This window comes from Zootermopsis nevadensis, unplaced genomic scaffold (genome assembly GCF_977971745.1).
Source record: "Zootermopsis nevadensis isolate Lab colony 2312 unplaced genomic scaffold, Znev_1.0 Znev_ptg000022l, whole genome shotgun sequence".
Classification (NCBI taxonomy): Eukaryota; Metazoa; Arthropoda; class Insecta; order Blattodea; family Termopsidae; genus Zootermopsis; species Zootermopsis nevadensis.
Genome location: NW_028259154.1, coordinates 10,278,727 through 10,300,819, shown reverse-complemented (window position 1 = coordinate 10,300,819; position 22,093 = coordinate 10,278,727). Strand labels below are relative to the sequence as shown.

The 22,093-nt window shown below is 38.9% G+C and overlaps 1 protein-coding gene across 10 annotated transcripts in view; it reads right to left on the bottom strand.

The window, feature by feature from the left end:
• Nucleotides 1-22,093, bottom strand: part of SPR (G protein-coupled sex peptide receptor) — a 619,021-nt gene that overhangs the window by 259,445 nt on the left and 337,483 nt on the right. For 9 of the 10 annotated variants that reach the window (XR_015536569.1, XR_015536568.1, XM_087353881.1 and 6 more), the window contains one exon: nucleotides 6,806-6,841. The exons of the other annotated variant lie outside the window; for it this stretch is intronic. Coding sequence is in view for 4 of the 9 variants with exons in the window: in XM_087353881.1 (XP_087210007.1) it covers nucleotides 6,806-6,841 (36 nt within the window). In the remaining 5 variants the exon portion in view is untranslated. The remainder of the gene's footprint in view (nucleotides 1-6,805; nucleotides 6,842-22,093) is intronic. 10 annotated transcript variants of the gene reach the window in all.

The window sequence follows — 22,093 nt, the reverse complement described above, 5'->3', positions numbered from 1 at the left end:
GACAGCTTAGGAGGTACGTAAAATTTAAAATATATATTATTTTATGATAAACACTGAATAATCAGTAATGTAATTTATTAAATTTATTTTAGATGTAGATTATATACTATTTATAACTTGAATTATAGACCAACAACTTTGGGGGGTTCAAAGTTGAAGAGAAATTATATCTGGGGGTACGCGAACAAAAAAGGTTGAATACCACTGACATAGACCACCGCTGATTCCACGTGAACCACAAAGGTGAGAAGCCGGTAACTAACCACCTGAGCTCCCTTCGCTGTTATAAGAACTGCATGACTATTACAATTGCCACTCTATGTTCCAAAGGCATCCGTTGTTTCAGTGGTGATACAAACGTACGATCTGGCTAATAACACTTCTCCCTTTTAATTACCTGAATCGGTCTTCTGGTCACGCCTGTACACAAATAAACCCTTTTAATGTGAAGAGGTAATTGGATAAAACACTTGATGTTGTTCCCACTCTTTAACGCATCCCAATACGACGTTAATAATAACGTTATTTTGTCCGACGTCACTATTACGCAGCTTCGGATGTGGCTCACAGAACAAAAGATCTAGCCACAAGCAGTGGACAAAGCGACTCATACATTGCGTCCTATCTAGCAGTGCCGATGTGTGACGTCACGTATAAGGGGCGGTGCAAAGAAAGGGGTGGACAATAAGGCTTGCTTCTGTGCCGCGCGTAGTGAACAGACTACACACACGTCTTCACGAGAGTTATGGACTACGCGGAGTATAAAGTTGGCTGTCTTCTGAGTTTTTGCGCTGTGTGGCCTCGAAGAAGTTGCTTGCTACCTCCACGTTAGGCCCTGATGATAATCGTTTATCGGCATTTTCAGAAGCTCATAATATAAGTGTCATGTAATAGGGTATTTAATAAATAATGAATTAAAAATTTATGGAAGGATGTGGTAGCGGCATTTTAAGGTACAATTTGGCTTCACGCGACAGAGACAAGCGACCGAGGCAGGCGACAGAGACGGGAGACGGACACATCGCAGCTTGTCGCCACACACTTCTGAGGTGACGACCGAGACATGCGGCAAAGTGTTTGTTTTCTTTGTTTTGTTGAGACATACATGCACATATTCTGTGAAAAATGAGTACAAAAATGCTTCTAAAAAGGTTACTCGAAGAGTAAGAAGAAGATGATGTGTTGCTGTGTTATTTGTTGCGAAAGAAACAAAGAAAACCTATGAGTTCAATATTCAAAACCAGACGCGAAGAAGGTTCTTTCTGTCTGTTAATAAAGAATCATTTATCATTAGAAGAAGATAATTTCAGGAGTTATTTCAGATTGAATCATAAGCAGTTTGGTTACGTACTGACGTGCTGCCTGAGCCCGTCGCGAGACACTACTGGTCCGAGAGCGGTCTCCTGTGCTTTGTCTCTGTCGCCCGTCTTTGTCTCGCGCTCGTAATTGTACTTCATACGATTGTACAGAGAGCAGACAGGAAGCGACCAGTCTCGGTCTCGTAACTCTGTCGCCTGCCTCGGTCGCTTGTCTCTGTCGCGTGCAGCCAAATTGTACCTTTACGGAACTACATCGGTAATCCGCATGGGGCCCCAGAGGGAAACCACCTCAGTCACGATAGCAGGCCTCCGGTCCAAGATTTGATCCCGGGACCTCCCGAATGCGAAGGACTAACCATTTTTCCTTCTCTTTTCTTTATTTCTTTTTCCTGTGATTCTACATTCTTGAAGATTAAAATGCACAAAGAAAACAGAAGGACAAAGGTGAACATCTATCAGCGGAACTCGAAACCATGACCGCAGTGACCAAACGATTTAGACCCACGCCCCAGATCGTGCGGTTGCGACATTCCGTGGAAGTCTAACATACAAATCTTCCATAGTTCTCTAAGTTATTATGAAAGACTGACAGATATACATACCAACATGTACCAAACGCACCTTTCATTGTGAAACGAGTAAAACAAACTCAAGACTGTAGAACAAAGGAACAAGAAACAAAAACAAGCCCTAGACACGTCTCGCATGGGTTACTGCTACACCAGTTATTAAGTTTCCAAGCCAGAAAATGTTGTAACCGGTCATGTCTCGAAGCGCGCTGGGGCATAGGATCTTATAACGCTTGCTATTAAACTTCCCAACTACACCTAGCGCCTCTGACGGCTGAACGGGCAGTGACTAGCCCAGCGAGGATTCTACGCTCATATCGGTAGCCATGGTTACACTCAGGTAGTAATGACGTGTTCATTCTAGAACATGGCTGTGTTCTGGGATGTTCCTCCGTGTAGTCTGGGAGGAACTGACAGGCGTTCAGGGTTCTTACAGCCTCGATGATCAGAGCGATGAGTCATCTCTGAAACGTCGTCCAATTTCAACTAAACTCCAGAACACAGTCATCTTTAAGCTCGTCGTCGGGAGAACGTGCTGTTTCTTTTTTACGTGTTCCACCCTATGTCCCCTAGAAAATCTGACTTCATGGAAGCATGAATTCCTTACAATATTCAAATTTCAATTTGTAATTCTCCATGGTTAACCATGCAATTGCTGATGACGTAAGAATTCCTGCTATAATAACACTTTTTCTGCAGGGTTTGTATTTTTCTAAAAAATCACAAATCTCACGTTCAGACATCGGGATCAATAATTGCTTCAAACAGTGTACATCTGTAAAAATCCTAAAATCGCTCGTGACAGTGGAGAGGAAATAATGAGCGGTTCTGGTCTGGGAGACCGTTCTTCGATTTCCGGTAATGACAGGTAATTTCAGGTGTACTTGTAACACAGCTCAAAAAATGCGTCTATTCGCCTCGTTATTTCTGTCCGTTTGTCGCATGTGACAACTTGATAACCGCTGAAAGATTTTAACCAAACCTCACATTGGAGAATTCTGCCAAAATTTCATTTACATATGTTCAAGTTTTGTTAAAATCAAAAAAAAAAGTATCGGGTACTTTACAGCAAGACCTACACGCACGGGTGACATCAGAAATCATGTAAACACCCCGCCAACCAAAGACAACTATGACGTCACTTGTGACATTCGTAATGAACCAGCTTTCCGTAACTACTTAACTATCTAACAGACTTAACGTACCAGAACTGTTACGCTTTGCGTACATTTCCTAATTTGTACTTTTAGCCAACGTCCACACTGTCTCTGTGGTCTCCATATATACCTTTATGGCATGGTGACTAATTAATTAAATTGTACCTAAAAGGACGTTGTAGATTTTTGTGTTCCCCAAAGAATAATACATCGTAGATTTTAACTGCCATTCCCACGCTTGGAGATTTACTCATAAAACTTCAGTCTTGTATGTTCCAGCTACAGTCAAAGGGCATTTCGTGTATCGATTCTCGTACTGCAATGATTCCCCGAGCTGTGTGTAATCCACTGGGAGCCAGCTTCTTCCATTTGGTTTGAATTTACGATCTAATGCAATATCAGATATTCGATCTGGATGCAAGAAGCATCATGGGACAGTACCACCGCCATTTTGAGTGCGGATGACTTGCGGTTACAAATCTGATTCACCAGCGCTACGTGTGGCAAAGTGTTCAATCTATCGATCACAACGGGGGAGCGAATACGACACAAACTCCGCGTAGCTCGAAGAAGCATCGACTTATCGTTATAAGCTGTGAATTGCTTTTAGTGAAGTGGCCCACGCAAGACGTTATCCCGACCTTCTGTTTGTTTGTTTGTTTGTTTAAGTTAAATTTTGTTTCAAATAAACAGTTATGTTGGTACCTTTTTTTTTTTCAAATTCAGACTGACGCAACGGAAAATGGGACTCTATCTCCGGGGTAAAATGTTTAACGCTTTACCCACACGACTTGATGCTTAGCCAAACTGTTGTATATTTATTGCTGATTTTTACGTAAACTCTTTTATAAATCATAATTATCATCCACGCTACCATGTACCACAAACCGATCCACACTACACTTCATAAATCTATATTCATTAATGATCTAATTAACTTTATGGATCAAAGTTTCTTAAGAATTTCATAGGCGCTAAGGTAATCAAGAAATTTCCCACTTTTGACACGACCCAAATGTTCATTATGCTTTTCACAAAAGCCAGCTACTGGACCTTATTCTGAGCTACGCGAATCTAATTCACAATATCCAATCCCACTTCTCAAAAGTTTGTTAATTTTCGTTGTCCTATAAACGCCTAGGACTCTGAAGTTCTGTCTTACTTCAAACTTTCCAGCCATCCTTCTATATGCATCTCTCATGACCCTTATGCGCCCTGTTAAGACACCCTCAATACATGTTCTTACGTTATAATAAGAGACCAAGTTTCACACCCATACAAAGCTACATATAAGATTAGTTCTGTATTTACGTTAATTTTCATGGAGGCACAAACTACATAAATTACTACAGTATGTTGATGAGATAAATAACTGTATCTTGTATGATATCATTATACAAACACTCTGCACGGCAAGTATTAATTGGTGCGGAATAATCAAAAATTCACCCAATCCTGACACATAAATTACATTAAAATCAGAAAACAAAAAAGTAATATTAAGTGTTGGAAATGTCCACAACGTTCAAAGATGCATTCTTGTCCTCATATTTAACGTAACCCGGTTAAGAATTCCCGTGACATGGAAATACTTTGCCAGACGGAGATCGGAGGAGGACAGTCAGAAACAAACCTCACATTTACTGTACAACAGTGTTTATGTAATGTGCTTATAATAAATTGTTCTCAATTCCCACAAAATGTGCATCACAAAATATATATAATGTCAGAAACAGTTAAATTTTAAAAAAAATATATAAATTCGTGACACCTGTTATTGCAATAACTATAAATTAAGTTATTCGCATTTATTTCCTTGCCAAAATATCCATCATGGATTGATAATATCGTAATATGAAGAATTCTTTCATTTCAACTCTGAAGATGGAGATAGCATGTTCATCCGACACTTTGGTATCTACCTTCAATTCCACACGGCATCAAAACCCAGAACATTAACACGTGCCAATTTCCTAAATGTTAAAACTGGTAAAAATTTACACCTGTAGAAAATGGATAAAGTCCAGTCGAACGGTTATACGAATTCCTTCAACAGCCCTTCAATGAATTCTTCTCTTGCCGTCTGTTACATTACATCAAATATCTACTGTAACCGCATTTATTTCCCTAGTTTGCACTGCGAACTCTTATTATTCACGAGAGTTGCGATTTCAATAAAAAACAATTCAGCACGGTATAAATATTTACCTCATTAAATAACATAATTCTCTCTGAAACACGTTTGGATGTGCTGTTTATTTATACCAAAACACAAAAAGTTAAAATATTCGCTTCACAAAAGAAATACGGCTCTAATTACTAGATGGCGCACGAGTATAATTTCACGTTTCATTTTAATGAAAATTTCCATTAAATAAAAACGTTGCTACCGACACACGCCACAATGTATAGAAACGGCCTTTTTCGGAATTAAATGCTAAAATATTGCACAGACAGGATTTAGACCAAAGTGAGCGTTAAAATGTAGGCGTCAAGAGAGACGTTCATACAGACGAACAATTAAAAAACCTACCGACAAGTGACTGTGACGTCAGAACGGGTCTTTAAGCCTCGTGCATTTCCAAGTAGTAACAAATAATGACGAGAGAGGGCGAAATCACTCCAAAAATCATAAGCTTAGGGAACAATGTTTCAATCCGTATATAATACGAGGTGCGATCGGAAAGTTTCACGACTGTGTCAATAGAGGGCGAACCGGATGTAGTACGAGCTTCTGCCGCTAGGGGGTGCGGCCTACATTCATAGTGAATCAGTGTGCCGGCCGGCATCATCGAATTAGCATTTGTTTCTTAGTTACGGGCGTTTTGGTAGTGCATTACACCGACCCTCCTGCGATTTCGGAATGGCGTGTGCATCAAAGTTTGCCAAAGACTCGCCAAAACGGCTACGGAAACCTATGAAATGCTAAAGCAAGCATTTGGGGAGTCCGCAATGGGTCGTGCACAAACTTTTGTGTTGCATTCACGTTTTAAAAATGGCCGAACCTCTGTCGATGATGACGAGCGTTCTGGACGACCATCTTCGAGCACAACGTCCGAAAATGTTACGAAGATTCGGCAGGCCATTCACGAAGATCGACGTCGTACCATCAACGACTTGTGCGACATTGTTGGGATAGGCTATGGGACCTGCCAGCTGATTCTAAAGGAAGAACTCTACATGTGACGCATCCTGTCTGAGGACCAGAAGCAGAATCGACTTCTCGTTTGTCAGGAGCTCAAAGATCTTGCAAGAACCGACCCCAACTTCCTTTGTAAGCTCCGTGTGACTTCTTCCTCTTCCCAAAGATGAAAATTCAGCTAAAGGGAAGGAGATTTGAGACGATAGAAGAGATTCAGGCAGAATCGCAGATGGTGCTTGACAGGCTGACAAAGAAAGATTTCCAGGGATGCTTCCAGGTTTGGCAGCGGCGCTGGGATCGTTGTGTTCACTCCCAGGAAAACTACTTCGAGGGTGATGGATGAATTTAATACCTGAGATAAGTGTACGGGTTTTTATAGGCGCAGTCTATAAACTTTCCGATCGCCCCTCGTATCCACCTAACGTCTAATCACTCACGCTGTAGACCAAATTGTGCGTTTCGCCTACGTCACTACATATACTACGTAAACCAAAGACATTAGTGCCACTGGAATATATGAGTTTAGTAATGTACGTTCACTACTAAAAACATAGACCACTTTACTGTGTCCTCTTATGCGTGTATACTAGCGAAAACACGAAAAAGAGTCAAACTCACGATTGTTGACTTCCAGTTGACATGGGAGCAGCCAGCCTGAAAGAAATGCAGAGAAAAGTCAGTGAAAGTTCTTTAATAGCTTCCTCTGGAGGAATGTCTTCATATTCAGATGGATGTAAAAAAAAACTGGTAGTACTATCCGAACGAAGGCACTCAGGTGGAGATTAATTGTCTTTTAGTCATGAAACACAGTACCAAGGGACAGCTACATCTCATTCCTCGTATCGTGTAAAATAAAATTGGAATAAAACGTATATTACTGTTTACAGAATGTTCAAATTCGCAAGGGATTTGCAGTGCATTAAAATAATTAATAAAAAATGCGTAAATACGATCATAAACCACTAATCGTGAGCGGTACATAATATTACCACTTATAATTGTGCCATTTTTCCTGTACAGATGCACCACAAAACATAATTATTTATTTCCGTGAACGGTCAGATCAATTTGTATAATTTTAAAAATTTTCTTGGACTGTCTCCATAGTCTACATTTCAACATAATCAAAAAAAAAAAGTTTCAGAACCTGCATTCTGTTTCCTTCTTCAAGTAAAAGAAAGGAAGACAATAGAAAACCTATCACTTGGACCACGTGATTGAGCCAGCCTCACAAGACTTAACTAAATACACTCGGTTAAATATATATTATTTAAATCTTGTCTGTCTAATCACAATAAATTCTTATTAAATATTAAAATATTACAATAATTAACATTTATTATTATTATTGTAATATTTTAATATTTAATAAGAAAATATTGTGATTAGACGGACAAGATTTAAATAATATATATTTATTATATCACAATATGACGCAACTTTACCATTTCATACACTCGGTTAAATAATATTTTATGACAATTTTTCAGAGGTCCTTGTTTCCCCATCGCCCTGATGATGGAGGCAGCAAGGACCTCTGAAACGCTGGCAAACTTCTACCAGACTACATAGCGCTACAATTCAGAAGACACCCATCTTCGTACTTACCGCCGTGAAAACCTAAAATATCACTTATAACTAAACACGCGCTAATGAAAACCAATGCACTGGAAAAGAACTGTATATGAAGACAAGAAATTTATTTTTCAATTTTTTTTATTTTAATAGCGTATGTAATAATCTGACAATTCTTCGTTGCTAGCATGTTTCGTTTCAGACAATAAAATTGTTGTTTAATAATTTATTTTCTTGGCTTTTAGGTCGTTCTTGAATGTAACACGTAGTTATAACATTGCGCTTATGGGAAATAGCGACTCGCATTACGACCTCTCTCCAGGAACGTAACAGTGGAAACTGCCTTTAGTCCCGGCGCACGAGCGGTTTCTCTGCCGCAACATGCTTTACTTTCGATGCGGTACGGTGGCCGCACAGCGGCTGGCGGTGGCAACAGAACACGAGAAACCCTACCTGTGCGCGCGCACGAGGGGTGGAACAGCTGCACGGCCGACCACTGACCTTGGTGTAGCTGAATATGAGAAAAGGCCATGTATTCAAAAACTAAAGAGAAACTGTATAGAAATCCGTGAAGTTCTACTCCCGAACTAGAGCCAACTTGACAAAAATAGAAAGTATCTGAGTAATTTCATTGGGTACATAAACAGGTCTTCATATAACGCTGTTGCGCACTAACCCTTACAGTTAGATTGTGTCCACAAGAGAGAGTAGTAGGCATATCAGTCCAATCCAGACAGGCTGAGTCACGGCCTTTGAGAATGATTAAGACGCCTTTAATTAAAATGCATTAATTCGAGTACCCTGTGTTAACCTTTTATTATTGTATATTAAAATATATAAAAGTTTTATTAAAACTGTGTGTTTGATACACTTTATAAATTAATTGCAAATTAGCAGATTTTCATGAATTTTTGGTACGAATATCACGTCACTTAAGTAATTGTTACGTTCTTGCTTAATATTCCCCCCCTAACGATCGGAGGTACAAACATCGAGTCATTTGAAACACCCTGTGTACTGGATCCAAATTATCTGCGAGTCTGAACAACGTCACAGTAAGAGCAGAAGGGAAGTTAAAAGGGGTGGAGGGGGGGACACGCTATCGCTTTCCCCCCCTTCCCGTCTGCCCACGCCTTTCAGGCCGTCGACTTGTGTATTTGCAACCGTCAACGAAGCTGAGAGATATTTTTGCGACAACCACAGAACTACACCCACCTTCAAAAAATGTAGTCATCATGTCTTGTTAACGACTGGGGAACTATATTTGTAGGGGGGGGGGGGAGAATCTACGCTATCCAAATCCCCGAACAAACACCCACTCACTCATTTATACGCATCAATAGCCGATTCATATCAATACAATAATGGCATAAGTGACATGGCGTAGCGAAGAACACCTTTGAAATGTCGGTGTCCTTGAAAGAGAACACCTTTCCAATCTTATAAACTATAGATTGACAAATATACACCCGACGTACGTGAAGTCTGATATAAATGTAGATCACATGTAATATAACAGACCTAAATATATATTATAATAATATAGATTATCGTTTTACTGTTAGAATCACAAACACGATACTATTGGTACACTTAGATAACACACCTGAAAAGATTGTTTGTTTGTTTTGTTGTTTTTTTTGTTGCTAAAGAATAATTTAACCTGTTGAAGCCTGAATTTTGCCTAAATAACGTTTAAAAGTTCATTTTTACCTCAAACTAAACATAACCCATAACCATTTAATAGATCGACTGATTAATGCTATTTAGGAAAATAATCGTGATTTTTCTGCGAATTGAATGGCTTGAATGGGCTAAAATATGACGGGTGTCATAATCTCTCAAACAACTTCTTATTTCATAACATGTATGATTCTTAAACGTGTAACATTTGCCAAACACAACCTTCAATACACACACAAGCCTGTATAATTTTCGTCTATTTTTGTACGGCCTATCAAACCGAATTTCACCTTTCAGTACATTCTTCAGGACTGTCATATTTACATTTCTTTTGTTTTCCCCAAGCAATGGCCAACAAATGTTTCATCTCAGTTCTCACGGTTGTATTAAACCACACGCAATTGCAGCCAGTCATTCTCTTGCTTCGTTGTTAAAGCAGACACGAGGACTGCCGCACGGGAATGGAGACATCGAAGTATCGAGTTTAATCGAAGTGTGAATAATCGCTGAGAAGTTGCTTGAGGGGTGGGGGGAGGAGTTCCCACGCTCGACTGATCGCGTGACATGGACAATAAACACCTCACCTTTCAACTTGTACGAACTTCTGGAAAGTTGTGCGCATAAACACAGGTTGAAATTAAATGGGACAACGGCGTACGGCAAGTAGAAACATTACCTCTCTCTCTCAAGGTTCGAGATTCTGCAATCACAGTATTTCAGAAGCTTAGAGAAACAAAACAAAGAATTGAAACTAAGTACAGAAAATTACGCCAAAGAAGGATGGGCAAAACATATCGATAAGTAGCAAATAAATAACAACACGGATGGAAGAAATAGAGACGAAAGGAAACCGGATAAGTTGATTCCAGCTTTTAAAGTTCTTCGTCATTTTGTATAGGTACTGTAAACGGTCCGGGGTAGTGCCTGGGAAGAACCTGGGTAGCATAACCATGCCAGGGAGTTAAAATAAATTTATTTTCTAAACCTGATCAAACAGCGCTTCGCCAAGACCGGGACATAGCCAAACATACTGCATTAAATCTACTCTAACATGAAAACGTACTTCACACGCGCGTGGTTAGGACCTCGAACACCATGAACGACTCTCAGTCTGACGTAACATTCACACTTTTGACTTCATATAGAGCAGATGAAAATTGGAGTAACTCTTAATGTTCGTTTGTTCAGAACTAACTGAGATGGGGTATTTATTAACATTAGCAGGTTAGCTTGAAGTACTAAGGCTTCATTAGACGTAACTGAAAGGGAACCTGAAGGTAGGATAGTTTTTATAAATTTAATTCATGAGAAGTGTGTAAAATCCGATGATGGTTGTCTTCTTGATTGTAGCGCCGTGTAGTCTGGTAGAAGATTACCAACGTTTCAGTGGTCCTTGCTGCTTCCATCATCAAGGCTAACCGGTCGGACACACGTCTCTAAGGCAATGTCCTACGTGAGCGATAAGAAGCGAGCTGTGCGAGCTGCATAAGCAGCATGGGGTGTCATATGACATAAGGGAATCGCTTGTTGTGTCCTACGTGAGAGAAACACACGGTCTTCCTGCGCATGTCCATTCCCTGTACTGCACGGTCAGAGCTTCCTTGCGCATGCGCCTTACTGGCCAGCGCAGCGACCTGCGCGAAAATATCAAAATATCTGATCTTGAACTTTGGCCGCCGACCGCTTCGCTGTAACATAGGACAGCGCCACACAAACAGCCAGTTTGATATTTCCGCTTCACCCACGCAACTCGCACCGCTCGCTTTTAATCGCTCACGTAGGACAGCGGGTAAGTGTCTGATTAAATAATCATCTAACATTCGGTCACCCAGGAACACGCTCAGCGCCTACCCTCTGATAGTCAAGTGACCACTGGTTTGTAATGCGAACTATCGGTTTCGCGTGCTTCGATGATTCGCTGATAAAATCGTCAAAAACCAAAGAGAATGAAACGAGTAGAGTGCAATAGAAATCGAATCGCTTACGGCTGGTTCTCTGTGATCGCTTGGTTGCATTTTACGTACACCTGACGTCCTGCATTTGCCATGTTAAACGATTTTAAAAGTCGATGCAAGTACAGACGCGGTCTTCCGCCATCAGCAAGAGAACAACGACAAAGGAAAGGCATTCTTTCGTGGAAAACGGAGAAATTGAATTACACCAACTACAAATTAAATTTAAAAATATTTGTTACTTCGTGGGTTTGTTACCATGGTTACAGTAGTCACGGAGGACTACTATGTGGATACAAAGAGAATTTTAACAAAAATAAAATTCAAACAGTTTTGTAAAGAAGCTGATTATATGTGTAACTGTTTCTCAGTTAATTTAGTCATTAATTACTAAAAATTATCTCAGGAATGTTTTTTAAATACGGTAAATATTTAATAATTATTGAAGATGTTTGAAAATAAATGACAAAGTAACAATAAGGCGAGGCATGAAAACGAAATAAAAAAAATTATAATAGAGATATTATTAAAATTCCCTCACAGAAAGCGTGATACATTGGATATACCAAATTTATATTGAGGTCTAAGGTTAGGCTTCTGTATTACGGGTGACGTACCCTTGGATTTTTATATAAGATAAATTCCTAATTTGAGTTGTAATATTATTATCAATGTTATATATTTTAATGTCATTTGATACAAGGACTGTATTCCATAACAGAAAGCAGAAACGTAGAAAAATATTTGACGAATACTATAACAAGCATTTTAAAAAGGTACGTTTGGAGTAATCAAAACAGAAAACATAACAACGGAATAATTTAGAACCAATTTAAAACTTGGACAGCGTTGTGGTTTGTTACCCCTGCCATTCAATATGGAACAAGCAATTAAATTTGGGCGCAACAGATAATTACTGACAATTTTATGTTCAAACAATAAAATAATAAACGACACAGTATGACAAAATAATCCTTCAAAATTGTATCCGACATGGCTGACCAATAATATATGAAAACGTCAACAACAACAAATCGTACAAGAACGGTGACAAAATACAGGAAACTCTCAGTTTACGAACGTTCGATTTACGAACATTCGCTATAACGAACGTCACAATTCATTCAAAATTTCTTAAAGTCGCCAATAGATAGCGTTCTTTATGAAACGAAATTCCAAACGTATATTGAATATAATTGTAAGATTTAAATAAATAAACTTTTAAAAATGTATTTATTACAATAATTATCAGAAAATCATTATATGATAATTACACTGAACTGTTCTTGGTTAATAAAACCAATATATCCTGTAAATAAACATTGGTTTACATGCCACGCCGCGTAGAATGTTTTCTCGTAGGAAAGAAATCGATGATTCTCCTATTTTGATATATAATAATATCGTAAAAGCTCAGGAATGCAAGATACACCTAACGAACAAAAACGTATAACGAACAACGTCTTGGAACGGAACTCGTTCGTAAACCGAGAGTTCCCTGTAATTAGAAATTATATAACCCGTCAAGTATTTATACAAATTGACCGCTGTTACAAGGTAAGAAGACATAAGGTGCGGTCCTCTGGGATCTTGCGCCATGAAAATCACGTAACCTACTAGACGAGGTGCAGATAAGAAGGAACATTTTTAAGATCCTATACCGTCGCTAGTAAACGGGCATTGTCATATGGTATTGAATGGGTACCGCCACGGTGGTCTAGCGGTTAGAACGCTGGCCTTGTAATCCTGGGGTCTCGGATTCGATTCCCGGCGGTGCCCGAATTTATAACTTGTGTTGGGCAAGGCCGTGGTCTATGCAACACGGAGGTTTCCTCCGGGGGCTTCCCCGGTTTCTCCGTGGCTTCCCAACAATTCCTCCACTCACACACAGAAGAAGGCAATGGCAAACCACTTCTGGATCATCTGCCAAGAACGTATATGAACAGGTCCCAGTCCGAGAAAAGGATGGAAGGATCCTGTTCATATGGACCTGTCGTCAGACAGAACACTAATAATAAAATAACAGTGAATGGGTAAAGCATTCTAAAGGCGAATTGACACAAAGCAGAATCTATGAACTTCAGTAGGAGTAACAAGGTACCACCAAATTCAAAATGAATAAATTCGTCATCAAATGCGGAACATGATATAATTCACGGAACTTGTAATTACCGACAAAAATTGAATAAAGATCTGCGACAAATTCTAAGGTATCGCATACACATAGCAGTTTCGGAAAACAGGAAATGAGGTTAAGTAAGACTCAATAGCGTCTATGCATCGGAACACAGAAATAGTACCCAAACCTTCAGAGGAATACGGAGAATAAATTACTTCGATGAAGAGATGTTTAGTTGGAAAGATACCAACGCGTAGACGAAAGGATAATACTAATTACTATTACTAATGAGGTCTGAGGATGTGAAGTTAATTGAATGGGCTTCAGAGCAACTTCCGTGAGAAAGCATTGACATCTTTTGCTTCTGTTCAACGAATTCCTTGAAACGTTGAACAAATAAATATTCACTTCATTGAAAATCATGAACTGCTCAAGAAATTTACGAAAGTAAATACCTGTAGAAAAATTGTTAGATACAGGATTTGAGACTTTCGCGGCGAGTACAATCAATAAAATCTTCTCGGGCAATCAGCCGCGTTAAATGGTTACCGTAGTAAACGGACGTTTCAGGAACTAACTCTGTCTACATCATCAGGATTCTGATGCGACTGGATACCTCGCTGTGTAATACACTTAGATGTTGTATAATTATCGGACACAATCTGGAGGTCAGTAAAGACGCCGTTTTATACTCCAGTATCAACATATATCTGTGAATAAAATACATTGACCTTACCATATATTTCATAAAGTGAAATAGTATATTTTAAAATATCATATAATTATTCAACTATATGTCAGTAGGCGAATGTTCAAAGCAGTTAATACCAAATCATGCAACTACACACAATTCTGAACCATTTCGTTGAAAATTATTTTATACAATCCCTATTAATATTATCTGTTTGTGATTAGGCGCAAGAGATTTCTCCGCCTATTTATGCACGGAACTTCATCCCCATAAACGAGATATTTGTCAAAATTTCGCTCAGGAAATAGGCCCTAAAAACATAGCTTGAAAATTCACAAATTTCAAATTTTATTGCAACTGAAATTCATTCGCGTTATGCAACAAAGAAATGGGAAAAAAGTATTTTCAACACGGTGGTGAGTCTGAAGATGGCTGATGTGGGAGGCAGCATGGACCTCCGAAACGTCGGCAAACTTCTACCAGACTACACGGTGCAACAACCCAGAAAACATCCATCTTCAAAAGAATTAAATATAAATGATACCAGCGAAAAAACATCTTGCGGTAATTCCAAAAAAAAACCCACTGGAAATTCGATTCTAAACGCACTGAGAAGGGATAAAGTGGGGAAATTGAAGATATCTAATTTGGTAAGGCAGATGAAATAAAACGAAAAGAATCCCTAAAGGAAACCGACACGAGTCTGGCCAAAACGTATAAAAATTATAAGAAATTGGATTGGGAATTAAGGATTCTGTAAAAGAATTATGACGGGCATAACAACACGGAAAAGTTCCAAATGAAGATCCTAAAGAAAGTCTCGAAGAAGTAATAGCAAAATACACAATGAACAGAAACGTCAAAACTAAAAATCCGCTAGAACTTGTAACAGACGAAGTAAGATGGGAAAGAACAAGAAACATGACTTGGGAACATAGAATGTACTGAGAAGAACAGAAATAGAGTGACAAAAGAAACGCCCACAAAGAAAATATGGCAGCCAGAACATCAAACGAAAGTAAGTAGAAGGAGAAGATTTCCGTCTTCTGGCTTGTTGCGCTGTGTAGTCAGGTCGATGTTTACCAACGTTTAGGAGGTCCTTTCTGCCTACATCATCAGGGCGATGATGACGGCAGTATGACCTCTGAAACGTTGTTAACATCGACCAGACTACACAGCGCAACAACCCAGAAGACAGAAATCTTCATACTCATCGCCCTGATGATGGAGGCAGTATGAGCTCTGAAACGTTGGTTAACATCGACCAGACTACACAGCGCAACAACCCAGAAGACAGAAATCTTCATTCAAATATATATTTATTATTCAAGTCTATACACAAACTTTTAAATTGTTGATGTTAAAATTTAAAATTTAAAATCACCATTAATATTCTGCTCTATTTTAAATTTTAACATCAACAATTTAAAAGTTTGTGTATAGACTTGAATAATAAATATATATTTGAATTTTGAACACAAACATGACGCATCTAAACTATAAAAATAGAAATCTTCATACTCATCGCCCTGACGATGGAGGCAGTACGACCTCCGCAACGTTGGTTAACATCGACCAGACTACACAGCGCAACAACCCAGAAGACAGAAATATTCATACTCACCGCTGTGAAAGCCTCAAATCATACAAGTAGAAGGAGATTTAGACAAACTGGGAAAAACTGTTCAGAGCACAGTGAAGATGACAAAAGAATAAACACGCTTGAATGTGGTCTGCATCGAAGCCAAATACCATAAAGTTCTGAGAATTCTGTCGAACGTCTTCACGTCTTCATACAAGAAGTGAGGTAAAGAGCCTGTTCTTTTTCAGGCAATAACTCACTTCCAATTCATGACTCAGTTGTAAGAAGCCTCCACATCATTCAATCGGAACTCCATTACCATTCTGTCTGTAAAATTATTGATTTAATGTAATGCTGTTGTCAGACACAGTAAAGAGACTATTTACGTCACATTTGTAGGGGATCGTGCGAGCCACAAAGGAATATCAACAAAATATGAAGACATTCGGTGCGTCCCCATGGCAACCCAGGTCTGAAGCACATCAGTCAACAGCTCGCAGACCGCAGAGCAGAAATCTCAACTGTAAAAATAATTTAAATTCAAAATCGTTCTTTTTAGGCGCGTTAGCAAACTATTGACAGTGCCCATTAAAATATGCCGGACCATCTGTCTGTCTGTACTCATGTCAAGTCGATATTCTCTGAACGAATTGAAATAAAATTTTATATACGGAGTTTTATGATAAACTGTCCAGCTATTTTAGTTTTCGTCTGAATAATCTAACCTTGAATTTTATTTGTACAGTATTAACCAGTCAGCCTTTGACGATGTAGTTCTTCTGGGTTGTGATGACGTGTGGAGTCGTGGGCAGATACCAACGTCTCCATTTTTAGCCCTGAATATGGAGACAGTATGTTCAAACTTTCTCAAAAATCTCTTTCGATTCACCCTGCATTTGGTTATGTTTTTTTCTTTTCGACTTTACTAAGAACAGTGACTACTATATTAAATCAAAACGCGTTTATCTAGAGCACAAATATTTTAGGAGAAAGAATTTAATATCTACGCAAAATAAACCTAAAAGAATTATAATTTAATTATTTAACAAAGCTGTCATTCGCTGAGATAACACAGCGGCGAGTAACATGACAAACAATGAATAATGAATAGGAAGGAATGTGAAAGGAAACGTCCATGACCTAATTCATGGTACTGACGCAAAACGTCAATCTAATCCCTATCTCCCTAGGTCCGGAGATAGGGATTAGCTCTATCTTGTGGGCCCAACTGTGTAGGAACCTGAAGACGGAGATAGAGTCCCATCTCCGAAACGTCGTTTTACGTTTTATATTTACTAGACGATGGATAATATCCAAGAAAATTTTTATTCAATTGACTCTTCACCATCGTCAAGAAGTTTTAGATCTGATACATATAATTACAACTAATATAGGATTTTTGCGTACTTAACCGTACTTTCTAATTTTAAATATATGTCAGTGGAGTAAAACATTTACAAGTTCTAGTCCAAGTTCTGACGAAACCCTCGACAAGAATCCGTACAAGATGAGTCTGATGAGGACATCACAGCCTACAAACCGAAGGCAATCACTTTCCTGTAAACATTTCCATGAAAACAGAAATGTATTTGTAGCTACTCGCCATGTGTTACGTCACACCGTCTCTGACTGAGTAAAATCCCCTCCCCCCAACTTCTTTATGAGGGTTTTATCGTCAAGGGCGGATCAACCCCAAATTGAATTCCCGACCACCGGCTGGTCGCAAAGTACCAGTAAAATGGCGAGGCAGTGTTGGACAGTCTTCGTGGGAAATTCGACTTCTATCTTTTTTCACCACAATTTCTTAAGGCTTCTGAGGAGGACTTAGATGAGAATGGAGGAAATAATATACGGAAGTAGATGTCTGCATGAACCTGGTATAGGTGGCGCATAAAGTGTTTGTGTTCAGGCCTGGTTCATGAAATGCAAAATAGAATATTTCGAAATTTCTTTAGCCAGTCTTTTTTTTTTTCCAAGGAAATTTTATAAGTAGTTGCCCTCATCATATAATCGTAACAAATCAAAAATTAACGAACAGTACAGAGGCAGAATTTTACTGGGAATCCAACGTCGATGATTCAAACATCAAATCAGCCTCAGATGTTTTTATATAGTCGACAAACAATTCATTCAAGAATTGCTGGAATTTATTATTTAAAAATACGATAGTTAAGTCAGATTGTAAATAGATCGGGTAACATATCTGAAGATAAACTTCGAGATAGTGCTGAGTGAGGCCAAGTGCCCCCCCCCCCCCCCCCCCCCCCCGGGACCAGACCGGGTAAAATCTTGAAATTTCGGCACGTGCAGACATTTTATCGAAGAGTTTTACAATTTTTAATCTTGGTATAATTTTCCTGGGTGATCTAATCAAGGTGTGAGGCGAATGGGACATGTAGCACGCATATTTAAACAAAGAATTCATAAAGCCTTTGGTCCGAATATCTCAAATAAAGATGTATTTTTGAAAACCTAGGCCTAAATTGGAGAACATTATGAAAATTGATCACGTAGAAACAGAATGTGAATGACGAAATGAACTAAACTTTGGATACAATCGAATGGACGGATTCTGTAAATTACATTAAAAGCATTTTCTATAAGGAACAGGGATATTTTGACCAGCTAAGCAACTATAAAGTGCTAAATGGTGACAATGTCTCATGAGAAATTTTGAGACAACCTGTTTTCTTTATTAAGAATCCTTAAACTTCTGAAACTTCAGGGCCTGTAGGTCTCTATCAGACGACTGTAACAGTCTAGTGGTCACATCCTGAGGTTCTACGTTCGCCAGATCGAATACAGACGCATCTGACGCAGATGTAATACACGGAATGTCCCAAATACATAAATACGCATTATAATATCGAACGTTTAACTTCATTTTTACTGCTCGCTGCCAAGAATAACAGCAACTTGCAATACGTGTGTGCTTTGTATTCAAAACGAGACCGCTGTTCTTTTACGTTGCAACGTCGCATCGTACCCCGGATTAAATCTTCCGTTTTATTCCATTCAGCCAGAAATGACGTAAGTTATCTGTTTTTATTCTTCATCACTTTCTTTTGCCGACAGAATAACATACCGGTCTGAGCACCAGAAATGGAATTTAAAAATGACGGTAGTTTGAAAGTCCTCAACGCGCCCCATCTATTGACAAAACACAGCAGCAATGCGATTATAAGGACATCCGCAAGTACTTTCTATCCTATCTTTATGCCTTTATTTCATTTTCTTTGTCCTTTCTCCATTCCTGTTCATCCTCATTCCATAGTTTCCATACGTACACACGGAATCACATTTATATAAGATGCTCTTGTCATTCTTTCATAAGAGATGTTTCTTAAGAGTCAAAAGGCAAGATTGCAGGGTGTTAAATAAAATATTTACTTATTTTATCTCTTTCCTTACAGTTTATTTAACGACGTCGAATGTTAAGATAATCATCACATAATAAATTGTAAAGGACTTTGAATAAAATGGCTGCCATGAAGATAATGGAGGCAGCAGGCACCTACAAAACGCGCCAATAAATTTCTACCAGATTACAAGTCTCAAACCAGAAACCAGCCATTTGTATAAATCAGCCTACTTCTAACTTCTGTATTTTTCCGTCCACCATGTGCATATAAATATATACCCCAACTCATGAAAGTGTTACAAAATTATAAATAGCCCATGATTACTACAAGAAACGGTGAAATGATTTATTAGCCATCCTGTCGCCCACCTCTCTACGTTTATTTATCTCTTCCTCTGCAGCATCCTAATGTTGCCCCATTTCCATTGAAATATTTGCTAAAGCAAATTTCTTCGACAAATCATTTCCGCCCCTGCATCTTTCCTGCTTGATTCAAATCTTCCCCCAGCAGCAATAGCGAAAGTTTGATGTTTCTCCCACATTCATGTCTGGGTCCAGACAGTATTATACAGGGCTAGTCTAAATGATGTTCCTGATTTGAAAGACGTGCCACTCACGTTTAATGAAATTCAGATGCACGAAATTGGTACCGATAGAAAGAGAACTCTCCAAGTTTTGTTTTAGTACATCACAGGTGTTCAATGTGAGCCCCCTTGGTAACTCGGCACACATCCAGCCTGTAGTCGAATTCCTCCCAGACACGTTGCAGCATATCATAATCGATTACTGCAATGGCTGCTGTGATACGCGCTCGCAGATCAAGCCAGGCCTGTGGTAAGGTTGACACGAAGACTCTTATCTTTGACGAACCTCCACAGAAAAAAATCACAGGGCGTCAGTTCCGGTGAACGTGGAAATCCATGACACAAAAGGCTCCCCTGTCTTCGATGGCAGCCATTTTCTCTCATATCGCCCCTGGCGGCGAATAGTATTACTACGCGGCCGCGTAGTATACCAACATAAACTTGGGAGAGTTTCTCTTTCCATCGGTACCAATTTTGTGCATCTGAATTTCATTAACGTGAGTAACACGTGTTTCAAATCGGAAACATCATTTAGACTAGCCCTGTATTATTAAATGGAACTGGGTCTCGATTTTTCCAGTCTGATGGTTATGACGCGTTCCTTAAAACGTCGCTTAAATTACAGCACCAAAGACCGAGAAATGGCGACGTTGTCTGCAGGAAATTCCATCTCCAAAATTTAGGAAACTTTCTCTTTTTTTTTAATTTCGAATGCTCTTTCTTAAATTTAAACTTTGAATTTGTTCTTTGATGTATTAGGAATCACGTATCAGTAGCCACCATTATACCAAATTTAAGAACATGTCTCGTGATTTTATGAGCGTAACTTTCTTTATAAGTAGCATATGTATCAATAAATTCGATTAGACACTTGTTTTAGGTGACATGCGTTAACATTTTCCATTTTATTAACGTGATATCTCGTTTTAAAAATTCGTGTGAAGCATTATCATTGAAAATAAATGTCCTGTCATCTCGTGACATATAAGTTAACCATTTACATCTTGCTACATACCTTATCTTACTTGTTATGAACGACATATCTCGTTCAGAACAACTACGTACGCTGTCTGTTCTAAGTAATTTGAATTTAACAGCGTTAGTAAAAACATATTTTAACTTTCTTTTTTAATTATTTGCACTAATTCATGACTTGTCTGAATTAGCATCGACGTTTGATAAATAAAAAATACGTCGATGTTGACCTCCTGGGCCATAAAGACGTGTGGATATGTGGGTAGACTACTAACGCTTCAGAATAACGTAATTTCTGTCATCCGGACCTGAAGATGGAAGCAGTATATTCCTCTGAAACGTTCGTCTATTCACTAATCCACACGGCGTTACAGCCCAGAAGATTAACACTAATCTTCATCTCCATTGGTTAAAAAAGTCATTTTTCTATTGGTTGAAAATATACGTTTCTGTACTTTGTAAAAAAAGATTGATATACAAAACATTAGATGTTAATTAATGCAATATTTAGTGAAGAATGCAGCAAAAATATGTCCTCTGTATCATCAATAACTCTTATGGATTGGGCCTTGTGGTCTATTCTAATTCAGAATTACTTCTGAAATGTAAATCAATTTAGACACTTCGCCGAACTCCTTTAACGAGTGATTTAGACCCTCACAGACTCTCTGCATGCACAGGACAGCACGACAAAGAAATACGAAGACATATATCTATGCGTTGAACGGGGTTCGAACCCTCCCCTACATAGCGCGGGTACTAAGATCAGACATTTCTGACTATGAGAAAGTTGAATATAGTAAAAATTCTTAACGCTGTACTTCTTAAAAATGCCTCCGTTTTATGAAAATATTTTCATCTGAACGGATGTCTAATTAGGAAGAAGACGAGAGCTGCCTAGTGAGAGTCCGTCTGTCTGTCCGCCATCATTAGCCTCGCAGGGGAGCGGCCATTAAAGTAATGGAGCGCGGTGACCAGCCAATTTCCTTTGTCTCCGATGAATTAACTTCTGTAAAAACACTCGACTGTTGACATGAGACTCGTCAGTCAAGGCTACTCGACTAGCTAGCAGCTCTCCGCTGAAGCGAGCGAGTCACAGAGCGAGTATCAGTTTCAAGTTTCCGAACGCACGGAAAGAGGGAAACAGACACAAGGAACGGAAAAAGCATTCTGTATGCCAAGACGTCGAAAATATGTGACAGAAAGATTTTTATATCCAAAGACCCTCGACGTCGCACAGGCAGCCTACATTGTAGGACAAAAACTGTCTTTACTGCTCTCTGTCTTGTGTCTTAAAAGACAAGTGTTAAAAATAGTGATACAACCAAGAAAAATGTTTCTTAGTGACTAGAGTTGTTGTGACCAGTAAAATGCAGAGGTATCA